A 23,183-nucleotide genomic window follows, 5' to 3' on the forward strand; every position below is an offset into this window, starting at 1 on the left:
GTAACCCCCACACCCCCTCCCCCATCCCTTTTTTTTCTTTTTGTCTTCCGTCTCTCCCCGCGGTTTTTGTTTGTTTTGCTTTTGTTTTTTGGTCGTTTTTTTGTTTTGTGTTTTTTTTCCTCCCAGCCGTCGCCTCGTTATGATGACAGAGACGTCTCGTGACCAAAGGGAGGGAAATCAATTTTGATCTGAAGATTATAAGCAGACGATAACGAAGCGAACAAGAGGAGAAAAATCAGGTCTCTTTTCTTTGAAACTGGTATGTAATTTGGTATCGATTTTAACCGATTTTCTTTTATATAAAAAGCAATGAGTGCAGCCAGGGTTTGTTTTTATTTATTCAGCTGGTCACACATTCATGCATATGGGTTATCTGTGCCTGTATTCCACGCACACGCAGGAATGCACAAACCATCCTGAAAAAATATGTGTACACTGAGTACACATGCTCGTGTGAATGGGTGTGTTTGCGCGTGTGCACACACACAGGGACAATTATGCGGTGAACAATAATAGAATATTGACAAAATCAGAGATTTGCTTTCTTTTAAGCGGGTCTGTGGTTTTATGTTTAATAAGCAAACCCCCTTTTTTTCCCTTCTTCTTTAGATAAAAAAAAAGTTTTGAATAATGATGCAACCGGACCTTGTGCCGATTTATTTTACAAGTCACACTGGGACACATATATATATTCATGTACATACAAATGCATGCGGATATACACACTGCTGCACATACAAATCTTTATACACATATATACAAGATACACTGTGTATTTAGTTATGTGGAAGACACAGGCTTGTGTGAATGTGTGTTTCCATGAGAGCAGTGCATCCACACATAGAACAAGTATACTTGAACATTTTGTTTAATCAGGCGGACACACACACACGCACCACTCGAGTAACAACTACGAGCACCTACACTCGGTTATTGATGTCATTTTATGTTGTCATTGTATGTATATATAGGGTCTGTGGTCATAGTCTGACGCCACTTGCTTTTATTTCCATTTGCAAGTGCAAGTTTTTTGCAATAAAAGTGGATTTTTTAACACAATTTTGCCAAGGACAACTTATCGCCATGGGTTTTTGTTTGTTTTTTTGCATGTGCAAAGTGCATACTGCACATGGGACCTTAGTTTATTATGTCATTCAGAAAGACTAGCACCTAGAAAACCACTCAAGGTCCAGTGGAGAAGAGTGAAAATATGAGTATGTATAGGCTGTGATGATGTCTGTGTGCGTATACATAGATTTTATTTTTCTGACACTTGATAGGCTGTCAAGTCTGAACCAGCATGTTGGGGCTGAGCGAAGGGCAGGCATCTGTTGCTTTTCCTTCAGTTTTATTCACATCATTATTTGCTTCTTTTTTTCCCTTTCTTTCTCTCAAAAAAAATAAAGAAAGAAAATAAAGAAAAAAAAAGTCTTCTGGTCTCATTCCAAGCAAGCCACTGCAGTTATCCTGGAGTACTTGAGGACTGAAAATTCCTATCTACCTCTGGTATCGGCATGTTTGGACAATATCCCTGCAGACATAATTTTTTTCATGGTTTATTGCCATCACTAATAATTTGCTTTTTTTTTTTCCTCTTTGCATTAATTTTGCAGCAAATTTCACCAGTTTGTTTAGAGCATGTACACTGTATTATAAAAAAATGTTCATGACACGGTTCTAATCAGAGACACTGGTATCTACTTTTTCTGAGGTATATATCTAAAAAAAGCAGATGTGATGTAGGTATATGGATCAGCCCACACGCTTCAACAGATATAAACTGAAGGCACAGGCAACAGTCCCAAACACAAATGCCTTTGGCATTGTATTGTTTTGTATTACTCATTTTGTTAGAACAGATTCCTGGGTGTGTGACATTTGGGTTGCTCTCACCAGGGAGAGCACGTTGCTACACTGACAATACTACCCATTTTTTGTATTCTTTTCTGCCTGCAATTTCATTTGTTTTGCTATCAAAATGGATTTTTCTACAGAATTTTGCCAGGGACAACTCTTTTGCTGCCGTGGGTTCTTTTATGTGCGCTGTGTACATAAAAGGCCTGACTTAGTGCGTTGGGTTACGCTGCTGGTCAGGCATCTGCTTGGCAGATGTGGTGTAGCGTATATGGATTTGTCCGAACGCAGTGACACCTCCTTGAGCTACTGAAACTGAAACTGTGTACATGCTGCACACGGGACTTTGGTTTATCGTCTCATCCAAATGACTAGCATCCAGACCACCACTCAAGGTCAAGTGGATGGGGAGAAAATACTGGCGACTGTGGGAATCGAACCAGCGCGCTCAGATTCTCTTGCTTCCTAGGCAGATGCGCTACCACTAGGCCAACACTCCACTTTTGGAGACACAAACAGGGTCCTCTCAGGCTTGAACAACACACTTTCAAAATTTGAGTTAGCAGGAACTGGCAAAGTGGGTTTGCTCTGATTGCATCTTCCACAAGTTAATCACTGTATCACTGAATGTCTGAAATGAGAATTTATCTGAGAAGAGTCATTCCGTGCATGGTGTTAAGATATGACTCATCACCTTTTGAACATAGTACGTGTGACTCATGTCTATAGATCAGTAAATCTTAATTAATCTTCAGTTAAAGGTGACACAGACACACACACACACACACAAAAGCTATGCTCATCATGTAAGTCGCCGTGCAGGGTGTGAGTGGATGTAGCATCAAAGTGTGTGTGTGTGTGCATGTGTGTGCATATGTGTGTGTGACAGAGAGAGACAGAGGGAGGACAGGGCAGAGAGTAGTGGAGAATACAGACAGCATTTCACTTCACCATCATGAAACACTTTTTTCCTTCTTTTTTTTTACCATGAGAATCAAAATTTTAATTCACGTATTTTCAAGATGTTTACATCAACTGTTATCACACACAACAGTTGGTCTTCACAGTCCCTATTTCCCAACAGAGACCTTAACTAACCCCCACCTGCACCCCCCCACCCCCACCAGTGCTAACTCCCCACACCGGTGCTCCTCTCAAGGCTGCTGCCAGGTCTGGCCCTGGTGGTACTGCTCAAACTGGGGCCCACCCTGGAACCTGGCCGGAGCAGGACCTCTGGACCCAAACCCCCGCACAGACCCTCCCCAACCCTGCGCAAACCTGAAGGGCTGACCAAACTCACCACCACCACCATTACTGCCACCAGACTGAGAGGTTGGGGGGGCCCTGCTGAAGGGAGGGGGTGGGGAGGGGACCCAAGGAGCAGGAGGAGGAGCAGGTCCATGCTGGCCGGAAGGGGGGGAGGAGAAAGCATGGAGGTTGGGAGGAGGGGGGGGCAGGGAGGTGTCCACAGAAAAGGGGGAGCTGGATGGAGAGGGCCTCCAGAAGCTGGCCTGAGACGCCGCTGGTCTGTCCGACTCCCTGGCGCCAAAGGGTCCTGGGTTGTCTGAAAACGGAGGTCTGAAAGGTCTGCTGCCTGAAAAAGGGCCCCTGCCCGGACTGGACACAGGAGGTGGAGACTGAGCACTGCCAAACGCCCCTCCACCAGAATAATCACCCCGGGTCCAAGAGCTCTCCGGAGGTCCGCTCCTCAGGAAGGGACTGTTGGGACTTGGGGTTAGGGGGGGCCGACCCCATGGGCCAGGGGGACGAAGGGGGGAGTTTCCAGCAGGAGCGGGTAAGGTGGGATTCGACGAGGTGCCGTCTCTCCTGAAACCGAAATATCCCCCTCCTCTTCCTCGTCTGAAGCCAGAAGACTGGGGTGTGAAGGTCTCATCGTTGATGTCCAGGTACCTGGAGAATCTGCCGTGGGCTGAACCTGAGGAGGCATCTCCGTGCGCTTGCGGGACACGTCTCTTTTTTCCTGGTCCTGCTAAAAATGAATTACAAAATAAAAAATAAATGTAGTACCCTCCCAAACATTTCAAATAGGACCCCCTAAAACAAAAAAGCTTTTTGTGACATTTATGTCCTCATTTACTTTGCCCTGATCTGTATTTATACACGAGTACACAAAAAAACCACTGGATTAAAAAACTAACATGAAAAAAGACTGAGAATATGCTATCTTGAACTCTTAGCACTGCTGATCCTGACGAGACTTCCCATTCAATGTTTTAATCATTAGTTCCTGAGTTTTCCTCCACTTCTTTCACCCATTATCATCAGATGTAAATGAAACCAAGCAGGAAATAAATGAAGTTGATCAGAAAGTAACTTTCAGCCCTAAGATAGAAACACAGACACAGTGTAACTGACAACCAGTGAACTGGTCCAACTTACCCATCTTCTCCTCTCCAGTCATTCTGCACACACAAAAAAACAGAATCAGAATAACTTTACTGAATGATCTCCATCACAGAAATTTGTAGTCAAAGTCTGATATATACATATTTCAAGCATAACAGCAAACGATGCTTATAACATACAACAAAAACATACACAACACAGTCAAAGCGAACATGACAGAGACATTAACCTTTGACAATTTAAAATACATATTTACATATACACACTCATGGTGGTTGTTGTTTTTTGGCAAACACACATGCACAGCACTGAAAGACATATTTAAAATAAACTGTCTCTTATGTAAAAAAAACAAAAACAAACAAAAACAATCATGCAAAAACATCATTCCATGATTTGAAATATGAAGCATAGAGGAAAACATCAAACACAACAAACACGTTCAGTCATTAGATACTTTTAAATTGAGGGCTAAAAATTTGAGTTGTCTCCGTCAATATCACAATGAACAGTACTTCATATTTCTTCACCATTACATATGATGAAATAAAAAAATAAATAAATAAAAGAATCAGCAACACTATATATAGACAGACAGGCAGATGCCCCCAAACAGGTCTACAGGTAGATAGATCTATAGATACACAGACAACAATACCTTTTCTTGGGGTCAGCAGTTTCTTCTCGGGCTTTCCCTTTCCGTTTAGCTTTGGAGCGCTTTTCTTCTTCGTCATCAGAATACTCCACAAACTGGGTTCAGACAACAACAACAGAAAAACAATCAGATTTAAAAATAAAACTATTTATTCACAGTCAGAGCAGTCCACATGCTGGATTAACAACAACAAAATATATATCGTATCAAATAACTAGATAGAGAGAATTTCAAAGTTTCTTCTTTATGTTTCTTTAACTTATATACTAAGATAATGCATGTTACTACTGTCTACCCTACATGCCCTAACAGGGGTCAAAGGATAACATTTCCATGAATATTGATTGAATTCAAATTACAGCAACACTGCACACTGACAAGGGCTCCTGAGAGCCAGGTGAAATGGCTCAAGTAAGGTCAGTTTCATTTTCAAGGAGGTGTGAAACTGGCACTGATCCATATACTCTACACCACATGTAGACTGATTCACTACACATCTGTCATCTGCTTAAAAAACAACAACAAAAGACCAGATACGAGCCTACCCTAGGTTTCTGTAAAATATCAAAAAGAAGAAGAAAAAAGGGTAGTGTAAACAATGTGCAAGATAGACATAACATTATCTACAGACTCACAGCTATGTTTACGACAGACAGACATTATCTACAGACTCAGCCATGTTCAAGATAGACATTATCTACAGACTCACAGCAGTGTTCAAGATAGACAGACAGACATTATCTACAGACTCACAGCAGTGTTCAAGATAGACAGACATTATCTACAGACTGACAGCCATGTTCAAGACAGACAGACAGACATTATCTACAGACTGACAGCCATGTTCAAGATAGACGGACATTATCTTCAGACTCACAGCCATGTTCAAAATAGACAGACATTATCTACAGACTCACAGCCATGTTCACGACAGACAGACAGACATTATCTACAGACTCACAGCCATGCTCACGACAGACAGACAGACATTATCTACAGACTCACAGCCATGTTCACGACAGACAGACAGACATTATCTACAGACTCACAGCCATGTTCAAGATAGACATTATCTACAGACTGACAGCCATGTTCACGACAGACAGACATTATCTACAGACTCACAGTCATGTTCAAGATAGACATTATCTACAGACTGACAGCCATGTTTATGATAGACAGACATTATCTACGGACTCACAGCCATGTTCAAGACAGAAATGATCACAGAATCACAGTCATGTTCAAGACAAACAGACAGACATTATCTACAGAATCACAGCCATGTTCAAGAAAGACAGACAGACATTATCTACAGACTCACAGCCATGTTCAAGACAGACAGACATTATCTACAGACTCACAGTCATGTTCAAGATAGACATTATCTACAGACTCACAGCCATGTTCAAGATAGACATTATCTACAGACTGACAGCCATGTTCACGACAGACAGACATTATCTACAGACTCACAGCCATGTTCAAGACAGAAATGATCACAGAATCACTCATTCACAGTCATGTTCAAGACAGACAGACAGACATTATCTACAGAATCACAGCCATGTTCAAGAAAGACAGACAGACATTATCTACAGACTCACAGCCATGTTCAAGACAGACAGACATTATCTACGGACTCACAGCCATGTTCAAGACAGACATTTTCTGCAGACTCAAGCCATGTTCAAGACAGACAGACAGACATTATCTACAGACTCACAACCATGTTCAAGACAGACAGACATTATCTACAGACTCACAGCCATGTTCAAGAAAGACAGACAGACATTATCTACAGACTCACAGCCATGTTCAAGACAGACAGACAGACATTATCTACAGAATCACAGCCATGTTCAAGAAAGACAGACAGACATTATCTACAGACTCACAGCCATGTTCAAGACAGACATTTTCTGCAGACTCAAGCCATGTTCAAGATAGACAGACAGACATTTTCTACAGACTCAGCTATGTTTACGACAGACAGACATTATCTACAGACTCACAACCATGTTCAAGACAGACAGACATTATCTACAGACTCACAGCCATGTTCAAGAAAGACAGACAGACATTATCTACAGACTCGCAGCCATGTTCAAGAAAGACAGACAGACATTATCTACAGACTCACAGCCATGTTCAAGACAGACAGACAGACATTATCTACAGACTCACAGCCATGTTCAAGACAGACAGACAGACATTATCTACAGACTCACAGCCATGTTCAAGATAGACATTATCTACAGACTGACAGCCATGTTCACGACAGACAGACATTATCTACAGACTCACAGCCATGTTCAAGACAGAAATGATCACAGAATCACTCATTCACAGTCATGTTCAAGACAGACAGACAGACATTATCTACAGAATCACAGCCATGTTCAAGACAGACAGACATTATCTACGGACTCACAGCCATGTTCAAGACAGACATTTTCTGCAGACTCAAGCCATGTTCAAGACAGACAGACAGACATTTTCTACAGACTCACAGCTATGTTTACGACAGACAGACATTATCTACAGACTCACAACCATGTTCAAGACAGACAGACATTATCTACAGACTCACAGCCATGTTCAAGAAAGACAGACAGACATTATCTACAGACTCACAGCCATGTTCAAGACAGACAGACATTATCTACAGACTCACAGCCATGTTCAAGAAAGACAGACAGACATTATCTACAGACTCACAGCCATGTTCAAGACAGACATTTTCTGCAGACTCAAGCCATGTTCAAGATAGACAGACAGACATTTTCTACAGACTCAGCTATGTTTACGACAGACAGACATTATCTACAGACTCACAACCATGTTCAAGACAGACAGACATTATCTACAGACTCACAGCCATGTTCAAGAAAGACAGACAGACATTATCTACAGACTCGCAGCCATGTTCAAGAAAGACAGACAGACATTATCTACAGACTCACAGCCATGTTCAAGACAGACAGACAGACATTATCTACAGACTCACAGCCATGTTCAAGAAAGACAGACAGACATTATCTACAGACTCACAGCCATGTTCAAGACAGACAGACAGACATTATCTACAGACTTGGAGTCATGTTCATGACAGACAGACATTATCTACAGACTCACAGCCATATTACAGACAGACAGACATTATCTACAGACTCATAGCCATGTTCAAGACGGACAGACAGACATTACCTACAGACTCACAGCCATATTACAGACAGACAGACATTATCTACAGACTCACAGCCATATTACAGACAGACATACATTACCTACAGACTCACAGCCATATTACAGACAGACAGACATTATCTACAGACTCACAGCCATATTACAGACAGACATACATTATCTACAGACTCACAACCATATTACAGACAGACAGACATTATCTACAGACTCACAGCCATATTACAGACAGACATTATCTACAGACTCACAGCCATGTTCAAGACAGACATTATCTACAGACTCACAGCCATGTTCAAGACAGACATTATCTACAGACTCACAGCCATGTTCAAGACAGACCGACATTATCTACAGACTCACAGCAATATTCAAGACAGACAGACAAACATTATCTACAGACTCACAGCCATGTTCAAGACAGACAGACAGACAGACATTATCTACAGACTCACTGTATCTGGTGGCTCATTGTTGCCCTTCCAGGAAGCGTCTGACCCTTTGAACCTGAAACAGAACATTTCGAATGCTGTACGCCAAGTGTCACAGAGTCAAGGAATGAAGTGATTCTACTGATCCATGTTTTTCTCTCTAAAATTTCCTGTATGTCCAAGTTAGTTTTGAGATGAGCTAATATCAAACAGGGTTTTTTATGTTAAAAAAAAAAAATTAAAAAAAAGAAAATAACAAACCACAATACCACCCTCCACCCCCCTTGCTATAAATCACACATCATATTTTCAAAACCAAAATGTGCAGTGTCATTGAAGTGCAGGTTTCGATCATGGTGTTGGTAATTTTGGTGAGTGACCGCCATGGTCACTTTCTAAGATTTACTTTTAATACAAAACTGATATGACCTCAATGGCCCGTCACACGTCAAGGAAGAAGGCAGGAAATTGGGGGTGGGGGCACCAATAGAATGTGACGAATATGTAACAGTTCTGACTGCTTTGGGATTGAGGATGGTGATGAACTAGGTTGGACAGATGTTTCTCAATTTGTAGCTGGATCTTTTTTTTTTCTTTTTCTTTTTTTTTTCCTCTTCCCCACACTATTTTTCTGATTGTAAGTAGTTGTGTATAGTGTGGTGCTGTGTTGTGTGCTGTGCTTCATGTGTGTGTAAGTACGTGTGTGTGCGCACCTTTTCTCTTCATTTTTAGCTTGTTTGTCATGGACTCTCAAGCACTAAATAAAGAAATAATAATAAAGTTTTTAAAAAGATCTAAAAAGTACTGACTGCTTCAGTTTCTGGATGAAGACAAAGTGAGTGATCTCCCCTACTTCAGGAACTGGTTCCGGAACGAAGAAGACCTTCAGGCCGACCTCGATCCCCCTTTCCTTCATGTCCTTCTCACTGTTGAAGCGCACACTGTAGCTAGGGGCTTTGCACTGGCCAAACACCTCAAACACCTGCCCAGCACAGGAATCCATCCATAAATTTCTCTTCTTGAGATAATGAAGTATTCTGCATTCTGTAAATATACACATCTATCAGAGCAAACACCTCAAACACCTGCCCAACACAGGAATCCATCCATTACATATCTATATCTGTCTTAGCATATAACAGTCGTACATATAACAGGAGCCAACAAGTCCAGCAGGCTTTCTCAGTGTAATAGTCTATAGCCTTCCTCAGAGGACAACAACGACAAATTGCTGGGTACAAACTTCAGTCAACATTGGGTGAATTAAAATTTTTTTCATAGTTTCAATTTTTGAATGACAAATTTGTTAAGGTACATACACACACACACACACACACACAAATATAAAGCCAACTAGACTTCATCATAAAAAATACCAAAAAAATACAATATTCTGAAGTATATTAATGCGAATAAAAAAGTAGAACATCGGAATAAATCATAACACTGAAGAGAATACATCCATTAAAATTAAGTACAAAACATCAATGAGTCTTTAGGTCTTCACTTTATAAATGGAGTAGGCTTTATCATTTACATAAATAATACATGGTGTTTCCACTCAAAGTCAGAAATCTCCTCAGCAGATGTGGCGTAGCGTAAATGGATATGTGCAAACACAGCGACGCCTCCTTTAGTAACTGAGCTGAACTGATTTCCTGGTACACTGGTTTGAAATCACCCAGAGACTGATAATCCCCACACCCCGCTCCTCCTCCCCCAAAGCAGAATTTCCCCCTCAGCACAACCACAACGTACCACTCCAAGGGGCTGTCTGTTTTCATAGAACAGGACCGTCTCATCGTTCACAGGGGAGTACTTCTCCAGATCCACTGTTGACTCCACCACCGCTGCAACATCAGAGAAACCATGATTGATTAATGCACTAAATAAACACAATTAAGTTACTCTAAGTTACTGATGTTGAAAAAGCCTATGCAAACACAAACAAAAAAGACAAGAAAAAAAAGCACATGTAGAAAGCCAATACTTTGAACTTTTCCACACACAAATACAAATGTGACTACAGAAATTCAGTGTGAAAGGTGCAAAAAAAACCAACAGATAAATTGAAGCAGAGCAAGTTAGCAAAGTGTGTTAAAAAAAACCAACTGAATTATTTGGCTGGCAAAAACAGATCTTGTTCATGCATTGGACTCAAAACCTGTGGACACTTGCTTAGTTCCTAGACAGGCCTGTGTGCATAGTTTGCTGGGTGAATTGTGGTCTGAGTATGCATTTGTTTATCAAACCACCTAAAAAAAGTTTTCACACACAGCTATTCTAGTACCGTTTATTATCATCATTATAATTATTATCATTAATTAACCACTAGCCTATTAATGTACCACTCTTCTACCCACTGACAAACTACAAGTCTGCACAAATACAATTCTGCAAGAATGAAGAATACAATACAACATACAGGACTTCTAAAGCAAAGTGGCTGTCTTCCAAGACATTAAATACACACATTTCTTAAATGTATAAATGTCAAATGTGTTTGATACATGTGCTGGATAATCATCAATTAATTTGGAATGATAATTATTAGTTGTTGATTTTTTTTCTTATTGTTTTTTTTCGGTTTCTTTTTCTTATTTGTGTGCTATGAAATACAGATACCCTTCCAAATTGATTGTCACTGAAGTGCCCTGCAACTGCTGAACTGTGTTAATGATGTAATCTTGTAATGATGTGTGAATTGTGCAAAATTCTAATATGATGATAGACAAGACAAGACAAAACAAGAAAAGACAAATAGTTTACTGAACTGGGGCATTTGCCCATGTCAAAGGGAACAGTGGAGTAGCGATGAAAATCTGACGAAAGAAAACAGCGTATATTGCATGATTGCCAAGGGTTTTCAATTTCATTATCCATACATGTAGCACAATCTTAACTGGAATGCATTATTTATGTAGATTGTGACTTTCATTGAGTATTTCACGTTTGATAGCAATGACACTAATCTGAACACAGATGGATGGTTGTAAATTTTTTTTAAAGAATAAACTGTTCTCTAACCTGTTGGTATCTAGGACAAATGAGCATGAAGTGGATTTCTGATTCATAGACACCCTCACGGAAAGGACAATCCAAACATTTATCCTTAGCCTCACGAAAATGGTTTAAATGATATGCTAATGGTGAAAAACCAAGCCTTATTCTTGTTAAATATTTCCTAACTGCGCTACTTGTACAACCAAGAGATAGTGAGAAAGGGAGTAGTTTCCTTTCAAGGAAGAATAAAACGCATAGCGTTCTTTTGTTTTTATGTCACTGTTCCAGCCATGGACATAGCAGTCAATTAAGCGCTGTCTAAACTCAGCCCAAAAAGCTTCCTCATTACCGACTCCTTGCTGTTCCCACACAAAGCCAAAACCATAACCATACAAGATAAAGCATATAGAGACCCAGTTATTCTTATCTATTAATATGATGATAATGAAGATGATGTTTCAATGAGAGAATTTTTTTCCTAACAGCTTCTAAGCAAGGGGGCAGGGGGGAAAGTCCACAATCGAATTCAGTATTAAAAAAAAAAAAAAAAAATCTTTACAAAAATAAAATGACAAAAAGCATCCGAGTGCAGACCTACCCAGCACGCTGACAGTGGCGGTGACCACACCCAGCAGTTCCAACCGTGTCTCCTCTGGAAGGCTGATGTGCAAGTTCTCTAGGGGAGGTAATTCCTGCAGACACACACCTCTCACATGGTGACCTGGATACTGCTCCTGGTCACACTCTTACATGTGTGCCTTGTGTGTGTGTGTGTGTGTCTCCATGTGTGTGCATGTGTCACTTTGTGTGTGTGTGTGTCTGTGCATTTGCATGTTCGTTCTTTAGTTAGCGTCTTTTCACTATTAGTGATATTAGACGATAAAAAAAATTAAATTAAATGAAAAAAACAACAACATTGGACTGACGGTTTGAAGATAGGCTGGAACTTCTGAATTTATGGAAAGATTAAAGAGTCCACAATTCCCCCACACCCCCTCCCCACCAATTTAACTGATACAGTACTTTCAGTCCCTGCCTGAGTTAACTCATGTTTGTAATTTGCTTTTTTGCTTTTTTTTTTATACTCCATCTGAATTATGTCCTGATGTTTGAAATCTTCTATCAGGATTATCTTTAAAATAAAATAACAACTTTCTGGCTGCTATCCCATCACTGAATCCCCCCTCAAGGTCTATCACTCACCTCTGGTAAGACCTCGCCTTTTGTGCGCACACTGGTCCGTACGTTTCTGACAAACATTGAAACATGCCCAGATTTAACCACTGTATCTGGTTCTCACCAGCCACATCCAACCTTTTTACTTAGATGGAGACAGTAATATCAATATCAGGTTCATGAATTGTTCTCAAATTTATTCAAAATATTCTCATCGTAAGATTCATTCATTATGTTTTTGGATCTATAAATGTTCAAGGCACAAGTACATAATTACCATACAGCATCAAGAACACGTGTATACATACTGTGTATGTACACATACTGTGTGCACACACAAACACACACAAATACTCACTTATAAAGATATTCTTAAATGTACTCAGAGACACACATGTGCTTGGACATGCAATTTTTTTGTCTACACAAACAACACACACACATACACACACACACATATATCTCAAAATGGAAGTTTTATACAAATCAAATTTAAATTGCACTTCAAACATGCACATGAATGTTAAAAACTTTTGCATTAACCACAATCTTACCCACGCACACGCATGTTATTGTATGCAAGCAAACATGCACTAACACACACATACACAAACACACACACGCGCACGCACACACACATACACACAAACACACATAAGACACATACACATACACACAAACACACACATAACACACGCACACACACACAAAACACATGCACACACACACACACACACACACACACACACACACACATCAGCTCAGGCTCACTCTGTCTCGATTTCCGGCGCCTCCTCAACAGCAAAGCTGGACAATGACGACGTGTCAGAGTCACTGTCCCCTTCAGAGTCAGCATTGTCTGGGTCCCTGTAGCTGACCCCCCGGAACTCCACGTCTCCCCCACTGCCATCCTCCCCAACATCCAGTGTCTCCACCTTGACCATCCCAGGTCCGAACCTTGGCTCCTCCTTCACCCCATCCACCTCTGTGTGCAGCTGGAGATCGGTGCCACTGTTGTGACAGAACAGTTCGTACCCGGAGTCTTCTTTTTCCTGCTTGACCATGATGAAGCCGCACGCAGTGTCACAGCCAACAGTCTCCATAGATGTGCCAGCAGACATGTCAACGTCACTCTGTTGTTCCGGACATGTGATGGTCTCTGCTGTGGTGGCCTGCTCTGGATGGTTTGCTGGGCTTTGTTCCTGCGGGAGTTCTGCGCACAACAAACACCTGGTGTACTGATGTGGTATGGAACTATTGTTTGGATGCAGTTGATCAAGATAGTTGCTATCTGTCGACTATGCAGCGATCACAATAACTTCATCAGAGAGTCTACACGTACAACTATGAGCACCTACTTCAGAGCAAGAGGCTACCCAGCTAACCTGATAGAACAAGCCCTCAGGCCAGCACAGTCCATTCCAAGTTCCCAGGCTCTTACCCCCAAAGATACCAGTACATCTGATGCAGAAAACCGTTGCGTCTTCACCCTGATCTACCACCCATAAACCTCCCCATTACTTATTTAGAGACATTCTATACCAAAACTTCAGTATTCTACAAGATGACCCAGAACTGTAAAAGATCTTTAGACAACCCCCAGTGGCTGCATATAAAAGAGACAATTACCAAGGAGACCACTTAGTATGATCTGCCTTCCATCCTACACACCACACAACCCCATCAGTCAACTCTGAATGAAACAAATCAAAATGCAACACTAGTACATTTATCAACCCAATCAAAGAAGTTCAGTCCCCTTCAGGTAAGAAATTTCACATCAGATCCCACTTTAATTGCCAAACCCAAAATGTTGTTTATGCCCTATTCTGCAGCCTCTGCCATAAAATATATGTAGGTGAGACTTACAGAACCCTCAATGACCGCATCAAGGAAAACAGGGACAACATGCTTGCCAAAAAAGACACTCCAGTAGCAACCACTTCAACTCCAGACGACACAACCTTTCACATGTCAGTAGCAGCACTTCTGTGCAACAGCTGTGGAGACTGCCTATACAGGAAATTTATGGAAAGCCAAACCATCTCTGGCTTTGGCACAGCGCAGCCTCAAGGTCTCTCACTTTGGCACAGTGCAGCCTCAAGGTCTCTCACTTTGGCACAGTGCAGCTTCAAGGTCTCTCACTTTGGCACAGTGCAGCCTCAAGGTCTCTCACTTTGGCACAGTGCAGCCTCAAGGTCTCTCACTTTGGCACAGTGCAGCCTCAAGGTCTCTCACTTTGGCACAGTGCAGCCTCAAGGAATCAATGTCAGAGAGTGACACCAGTTCAACCCCCTCCCCATCCTCTCCCTTCTCTCCTACTCCCCTCCTCTTCTTCCTCTTCCCCTTGTCACCCCCCTCCCACCCCCACTCTTCCTTCCCACCCTCTCTTCCTTTTTCCTCTTTTTTTTTTTTTCCTTTCCTTCCTCATGAGAGGAGGTGGTCATACTTTCACGCTCTCTGGAAATGTGTAAATTGGTCAGTTTATAGACATTGTATGACTGTGATTCTTGGCATGGAGATCTTTCAGTGAGCAGTAAGTCTATTGGAATCAACAATTTTCATCGATAAACAGTCAGTGTGGTGTTAATTGCAGAAACATTTCAATATATAATTAAGAAAGATGAAAAACTGAATTTTGATTGAATTCAACTCAGGCAAAAAGAGACAATTTACATGTGCACATCTCGCTTGTAGAAAGTCTTCTGTACACGGTAACAACGACGACAATGCATGAATAATGTTCTCACCTGAATAATGCTGGTGTGTTCGTAAAACCCCTGAGTATGGCATGGCCGACTCATGTATGCCTGTGTACGATGATTCAGCTATGACTGACCCCCAGTTCATTCATGACACACAAGCACATAATGTTGATGATTGTTCATGTGAAGCCAAACTTAAACATACTGCTGATGTGATTCAAAAGTGCTTCTGGTGTTGTGAGGAAGAACTGGTGATATGGCGGAATGTTTTTCTGTACCGCTACTCTGCCATCACAGACAGCGCAATCAGTGTCCAGGTGACAGACTATGGTCAACATGATGTCTCGTCACACCCAGCTTTTCAGTGGATTTCAGAACTTCCCCCTGAACTGGCAAAAACAACGATACGTCTGTTCTGGAAAACTTCAAACAGGATCACCGTCACCCTCTACTTCAGAACTTCCCTGAATTCTGGCACTCTCCTCTGTCAAGAAAGGGGCTGCTATCACTGGGATCTGGAGGAGCGTGAAAGACTGAAACTGAAAGGCGTGGTTTCCACGTTTCTCAAAGACGGAGACATCACCACTCTGACTTCAGCCTCACTCCATGTCCCTCTGACCTTCATCAAGCCCCTTGGCCCTTTGTCCTTGACCACGCCCCTGATGGACCCACACTCTGTACCAACAGCAGAGATGGACATCGATGGGTTGTCATGTCCCCAGGAACAATCTTTTTCTGGAGCACCACGGAAGATATGAATTCTTCACCAGTTTCATGTGCCTCAGACACTAGCCAAGCCTCACTGACGTGTGAGTGCACCCCTTTGCAAGTTGTCCTGCACTCCCCCCCCACCCCACAACAGCACCTCCTTCCTCAACAGAACCCAAAATGGGTCACCTGTCACTACTCCTCCAGGCAGGAAACACCGAAAACTTCACAGACAGACCCTCCGTGTCACTCAGAAACAAAGTTTCTCCATTTCAGCTCAGTTTTTATAAACTGAGATTCAACGAACTGAAAGAAATTGTGGATGATCTGACAACCTCTCAGTCTCAGCAAAGCATAATGGACTCGTTTGTGTTGTTGATCGAAGATGCTAAAACTGAAACAAAAAATGAAATAAAAAATATTGTGAGCACAAAACTGAATCATCTATCGACAAAAGTAAAGGACCTAGAAGTGATAGTGACCGAGATTAAAGCAGCTATCGATTTCCTCACAAAAGATAATCAGTCTCTTTGATCCCAGTTAGGGAATATAAAATCAGAACTGAAGAGTATGAGAGCAAGATCACCAACAGGCCATGCCAGCACACAGGTCATCAAAAATGAACCAGCCATGGACAGCAGGCAGTGTGCAGTTGAAGTGATCACAACACTGAAGTGCAGCCCCCCTACTTCTCTGTCAGCTGGCCTTCAAAACCTAATTCAACCAGGTCTTGGCGACACACAGAGAAGTATCAAACATTCTGAATCACCCTCAAACAACCATGGCTCTGACTAGTCTGACAGTGACATGGCCTCCATGGTGATCTGTGGTACCCCTGCCTCCACAGAGACGTCCCAGCCCACTGGTGTCCAGCCTGACCATCCAGGTACAACTCCCATGGAACCCCGTGACGCCGGAACACTGCCCTCCAACCTGAAGGAACATCCTCTGCTGTCTGACCATTCTAAGGATGAGAACATGGCTACCACCTACCCCACTCCCGTAATGAACTGCTTTGCTCCCCTCAATGATCCCACACCCTGTGAACACAATGCAGCTAGGGAGACATCTGGATCAGCTGAAAAAATGGAACATGACATGTCTGCTGCTCATTCTGATAACATTTACCAAAACTGGCAAAAGCGCTCTCTGTTCGAAATATTAAGTTCTGTTTCAGTTAATGAGCGTACGACAGCACTGTTAATTTGTGACTCCATCCTAAAACTCAATCGTCTATCGATTATGCCTCAACTCTATATGACATGTGCAGTGCCAATACATTGAAACCACTATCTAGAATCCATAAACATGCTCTTAAGATTATACTGTTAAAATCTACTAGTTTAACACCCAGAGATTACATAACCATGGACATTCTTCCACAAACATACAAATTACAGTACAATAAAGCAGTGATGATGTTTCGAATAATGAACGGATTTGCCCCTCTAACACTAACTGTAAGATTTCAACAAAACCAGTCAAGGTACACACATAATATAGTCATCCGAAAACCCAGAATTAACCTCTTTGAAACTAGCCTTGTTTACTCAGGATGGACACTTTGGAACTCTTTACCTTCGATTATCAAAAATAAAAGCAGTATTTCTTCCTTTAAATCAGCTTACAAAACATTTCTATTTCAGGAAATAAAAACTTCAATGTAGACAATTTGTTGATTATCTAGTTACTTGCTTTGTTCATTTTTTTCTTCACACTGACCAATGCTATTGGAGACACACACCCACCCCCAACCAAAAAACTAAAAGTCATTGGTATATCATCATGAATTTTAATATCTTTGATTATATATAATCATATTTACGACTGAATGTTGAAATCTAAGGCTTTCACTATGTGCATGGGGTTGGAGGGAATGAGACGGGGGCAGGATGGGGATAGAGTTCTTTAGTTTGTCACTTTGTAGTGGTCTTTTTTCATAAGTTTCTCATGTGACTTTCAGTGAAATTTGTCATTGATATCTTTCTTGTTAATAGTTCTGTGTTCTTGTGTTATCTGATGGAACCCTACCCCCCACATCCCTCTTTTTTTCCCCCTTTCTTTTATACCCCAGGTCTGGATGGAAAAAAGCATATGTTTTGCTTATCTCATTAACCTGGTAAAATAAAATTTCGTTTTATTTCCTTTCGTTGCGCCCCACCCCTTTTCCCCCTCCCGTCCCCTTCTCATCCAACAAATCAGTGCCTGAACAGCAGTCTCCAGCCACTGAGATGTACTCACCTCTTCAGTATATACTATTGTGGCCTGCCAACACCTCTTCACCTTGTCACTTGAAAAAGAGTCAATGACATCGCTTTTATCTTTATCTTAAGGTACCTTTGATTTTATCATTTTTACACCATCTTTTATCATTTTTAACTATCATTTTGCTTGTTAATATACTCCTTATCTGGTTACAAGTGGTCAAACATAACCCTAAAAATAGTCCCTTCTGCCTTCGGACACTTGATTTCCTGTTGGATAAATGAAACTTTATAATATCATACTGCATTGTATTACACTGCACTGTACTGTAATGTGTAATTTATCGTACTGTACTGTATTGTATTGTATTGCAGTCTGCACAGTACTGTACTGTACTTTATACTGTACTGTACTGTACTTGTACACAGTTGTAGCAAATTTGTACTTAAAATCTGAAGGTTTCCTTCCACTCCTAACTTTCACTCAGGACTGCTTTACATGTCACCCAGTCCTGAGAGTATCCTAGATATATACTGAAAAGCATGAAACCAATTACAACAATACTCTGATCATCACTGCCATATATGATCGTTGTAAAAATAAAAAAAAAGTGCATTGGCTATAGTCCTAAACAGTACATGTTACGCACTCCAGAAAAATATCCTTTCACACATCAATAAAACATAAACTCATGCTCACCATCGACAATGGCCTCTCCATTGGTTGCCCCAGAAACTGAACCTGACATAACTGCACCGTCACTGTCACTGACTGGGTGAGATACAACAGCACCACTGTCCGTATCATCGTAATGATCATGTGCGGTAGATGACACTGACACTGACTCAGACACTGAGGTGTCAACGTTTTCAAGACACAGCTCAGAAACCGACTGACTGTTATTAGGTCCTGACACAGAAACCGATGTCACACTAACAGGCTGTTCAGAAACAGGGTCTGTGGCCTGGGCTGAGTCCAGCATTGTTGTTGTTGAGCTATTTCTGTCATCAGTTTCTGGTGCTTTTGTTTCTTGTAACTTCTGCTGGATGTTCTTGAAGATGTCTGATATGGAGAACCTCGACCCTGCAGATGATTCACTGGGGAGAGACACAGTCCCCTCTGTTCCCGCCATCGTCTTTGTAATTGTATCCTGATTCTGTGGACAGAGCAGACCATCAATTAATCCTTTCATTGTCTCTGTGTCCTAGGTCTGTTGACAGAGCAGACCATCAATTAATCCTTTCATTGTCTCTGTTCCCATTCTATGGACAGAGCAGACCATCAATTAATCCTTTCATTGTCTCTGTTCCCATTCTATGGACAGAGCAGACCATCAATTAATCCTTTCATTGTCTCTGTTCCCATTCTATGGACAGAGTAGACCATCAATTAATCCTTTCATTGTCTCTGTTTCCATTCTGTGGAGTGGACAGAGTAGACTATTAATACAATATCATATATTAAAGAAACCAGTATAACTCATATTATGGTATTAAAGAAATAAAAGTTACTTAAGATGTCTAAGGTTAGAGCACAGCTTTGATCCAACATTCACATCTACAGAGAAATACTGTAATTTCTAAACTGAAATCTGAAAAGCTCAGTTTCAAAACTGTTTACATTATTTTAAATCCAATCAACGTGGTGCTACTTTGTGCCACTTGTAAACTAGTGATAGTCACACTACTGTGTGACTACAGTAAATTGTGTAAGTTCAGTAACACTAAAAATCAACAATTAAGTTAACAAAGTGTTACAGGTATTTACAGTTATAATATAGTATAGTGGGGGGAAATCATGGTTGTGGTGAAGAGAATTTAGAAGAGAAACACTGAGCTTGTTAAAAAGTTGTTTCAGGTTCCAGTACAGTGCCAGTAGTCAGAATGAGTGGACAGGTCCACAACATATGCTACACATGTGCTGTAGAAAAAAGATAATAAAATAAAAACCAAAAAAATCTAAAAAGGCACCAGACGCCTGGCCTTGAAAGCCTATCCCAGGATTGTGTAAAACATTGATCTAAAAATGATATTTATAACAACAAGACAAAATAAACAAACTAGGAAGGTGATTCAGTGATTGGTTACTCACACAGCTAAGGTGCATACTGATGGCCATAATTCAAACCACGGCTGCAATGAATTAATTGGAACAGCAAAAACTTGAAAACATGATGGCTTGAATTGTGTATTACTATTAATCAGTTCTAAGCTTGTGCACAAAATCTGAACCGCCAGCATCAAAGCAAGTAACCTTTACCAACCATACTCCTTCGTTTACCATAATATATTGTAGAATTTTGAATACGTGTGTCTAAAGTATGACACAGGTACCGCTGTGTGCAAACCATCCCATAGTAAACCTATGATAGCCTAACACAGGCTGTAAACATGCAGAGACGAAGAAACCTAAGAGTAAGATAGCCTAACACAGGCTGTAAACATGCAGAGACGAAGAAACCTACGAGTAAGATAGCCTAACACAGGCTGTAAACATGTAGAGACGAAGAAACCTACGAGTAAGATAACCTAACACAGGCTGTAAACATGTCGAGACGAAGACCATCATTGCAAGATAAGTTTCCGTTTGCCATAGCATGCAAGTCGAATGTCATTAAAGTACAATGTGAGCAAATTTGTCCTACTGCCCCAGAGTCTTCGAACTCAACCATTACCGTCGTCATCAGCACAGACTTAAAGCAAAACCTCACCGGTGTACTGAAAAATGTAGTTTACACAACGCATGCAGGAATGTCATACCATGTGTCGTGTTGGTCGACTCGAGTCCCCAAATTAAACGCACACAACAACACGTGCTGCGCTGATTCGCGACAAAAACGGAACTGTCTTTTCATTCGAATGAAACCAAATATACCAAAATGACACCAAATTGAGCCGAATAGTCGTCTTCTTCTTCCTGTTTGGAGTCGACGGTCATCACGTTGACCATTCTGACACCATAATGGGGAGGAGCGCAGCAGCATGACCCACCTTCCTAGGTGATGAGATGGAGGGGGTAGAAAAATGGTGGGCCCGGGGGCGGGGGAGGGGGGGGGGAGCCATCATCTGTTTCAGGCATCAGGACCAGGCCTTTCCGGCTACTGAAGCGGCCCCCGGGGTCAAGCCCCAACCGGCAGAGCCCTAGTCCCTCACTTGCCTTACTTGGCTGATGGCGTGGCAGGGCTTTTAAGACATTCGGGTCATCCTTGAGGCAAAAGCCTCAAGAGAAGGGGCGGTGACAGTAGCTTCTGGTAGTGAGTTCCACTCTCTGATGGTACGTGGCAGGAATGAGAATTTCCCGGGTAGTCAGTGCGGCATGATGGTATTCTGTACGCTTGGTTGTGGCCTCTCCCTCTTCTGTTCTTTGGTATGAGGTTGTTTGTCTCAACTTTGGTCAGGTTGTGACGGATTTTGTAGAGCATGGCGAGTCTAGCTGATTTCCTTCGCTGTTGTAGTTTGGGCCACTTTAGTTGTTCCAGCATATTTCCGACACTTGAGGTGTTTCTGTGTCGGTTTAGGACGAATCTCGCCGCTCTGTGTTGTACTGCCTCGAGCTTGCTGATGTCGTCTTTTTGGTGGGGGTCCCATACAGTGGAGGCGTACTCGAGGATGGGTCTGACGAGGGACTTGTAGGCTCTTTCTTTGATGGTGGTGGAGCCGATCTTCAGGTTCCTACGAAGGAAACCCAGTGTGCGGTTGGCCTTTGCAGCTACAGCATCGATGTGTGCATCCCAGCTGCTGTTGCTCTGTACTGTCACGCCGAGGTACTTCGTGGAGCTGACTGTTTCCAGTGTGTGGCCGTGCAGGGTGTAGGAGCTCTCCCTTACTGTTCTACATCGCGTCATGTTGAGGACGTTGCACTTCTTCGGGTGGAACGACATGTCCCACTGGCTCTCCCAGTCTTCCAGTCGGTGTAAGTCCTCCTGTAGGATGCCCTGATCCTCGGATGATGCGCTGTTTCTGTGGAGAAGAGTGTCATCTGCAAAAAGGCGACTGTCCGATTCCACCTTTTCAGGAAGGTCGTTTATGTACGTGAGGAACAGGGATGGCACCATCCAATGTTTTAGGTCATAATGTCAGTCTCTCATGCCAAGTTGTTCGATCTACGAGCGCTCAATGGCTGCTGTCTGTCAGCTCTACACACATAGGCATCATGTTGTGCAAATGACCCCGTGTTTGATCTCCACCGAGGATTGGCGCTATATAAGTATCCATATCAATCAATCAAAACCTGAACACGATTATTTCCTTCTTTTTTTTATACTGGCTGACTGGGCCCCAGTATCAAAATTTGATACATGTATGGGACTGACGTAGATGGAACAACTTGGCATGCGAGACTGACATTATGGCCTAAAACATTGGATGGTGCCTTGATGTATCGTCGTAATTTCTGCACTCGGCATTAAAATTACCCAGGCAGTGTGCGTGTATGTAGATCTCGCGCCGTGGGTGTGCATCACACACTGCAGTAACTGAGACGGACGTATACGGACAAACATGATCATGGTCGAAAGCACAGAGAGAGAGAGGAAGAGGAGAGGAGTGGTCGTGTAGAATACGTCACATGATAGAACATAATTGTCATACTCAGTCACGCGTCATTTTTCAAATTATGTAATTCATCCTTGACATTGGTCTGTATGTAGATTTGGATACCTCAAGTTTGTATTTTTCGTATTGTATTGTCGTTTTCATTTTTGCGTGTGTGTTTGGGTTGTTTTTTTTCAACTATTATCTATCAGCTTCATAAGCTAAACCACACTGGCCTGCTTACATGCGAAAGCATTAGACCAGGCCCGGATAGCTCTTGGTGACTGAGAAAATGGAAAACTGACGTTGTTCAACGGCACCACATCCGCGGATTCAAGAC

The 23,183-nt window shown here is 41.9% G+C and overlaps 1 protein-coding gene across 4 annotated transcripts in view; it reads right to left on the minus strand.

Annotated features, from left to right (window-relative positions):
• Positions 1-2,844: 2,844 nt before the first annotated feature.
• LOC143293128 (uncharacterized) overlaps positions 2,845-23,183 on the minus strand; it is a 29,951-nt gene continuing 9,612 nt past the window's right edge. The window contains exons 1-11 of one of the 4 annotated variants that reach the window (XM_076604042.1): positions 21,071-21,162; positions 19,011-19,467; positions 13,465-13,906; positions 12,721-12,766; positions 12,116-12,209; positions 10,273-10,364; positions 9,324-9,496; positions 8,539-8,590; positions 4,880-4,971; positions 4,255-4,277; positions 2,845-3,841 (exon numbers count right to left, since the gene is read on the minus strand). In XM_076604042.1, the coding sequence (XP_076460157.1) occupies positions 3,009-3,841; positions 4,255-4,277; positions 4,880-4,971; positions 8,539-8,590; positions 9,324-9,496; positions 10,273-10,364; positions 12,116-12,209; positions 12,721-12,766; positions 13,465-13,906; positions 19,011-19,467; positions 21,071-21,073 (2,307 nt within the window). In that variant the 5' untranslated portion in view covers positions 21,074-21,162 and the 3' untranslated portion in view covers positions 2,845-3,008. Of the gene's footprint in view, positions 3,845-4,254; positions 4,278-4,879; positions 4,972-8,538; positions 8,591-9,323; positions 9,497-10,272; positions 10,365-12,115; positions 12,210-12,720; positions 12,767-13,464; positions 13,907-19,010; positions 19,468-21,021; positions 21,163-23,183 lie in introns of those variants that run through there. The other 3 variants (XM_076604043.1, XM_076604041.1, XM_076604044.1) reach the window with 3 other exon arrangements.

The sequence above is a fragment of the Babylonia areolata genome, chromosome 18 (genome assembly GCF_041734735.1).
Source record: "Babylonia areolata isolate BAREFJ2019XMU chromosome 18, ASM4173473v1, whole genome shotgun sequence".
Taxonomy (NCBI): domain Eukaryota; kingdom Metazoa; phylum Mollusca; class Gastropoda; order Neogastropoda; family Buccinidae; genus Babylonia; species Babylonia areolata.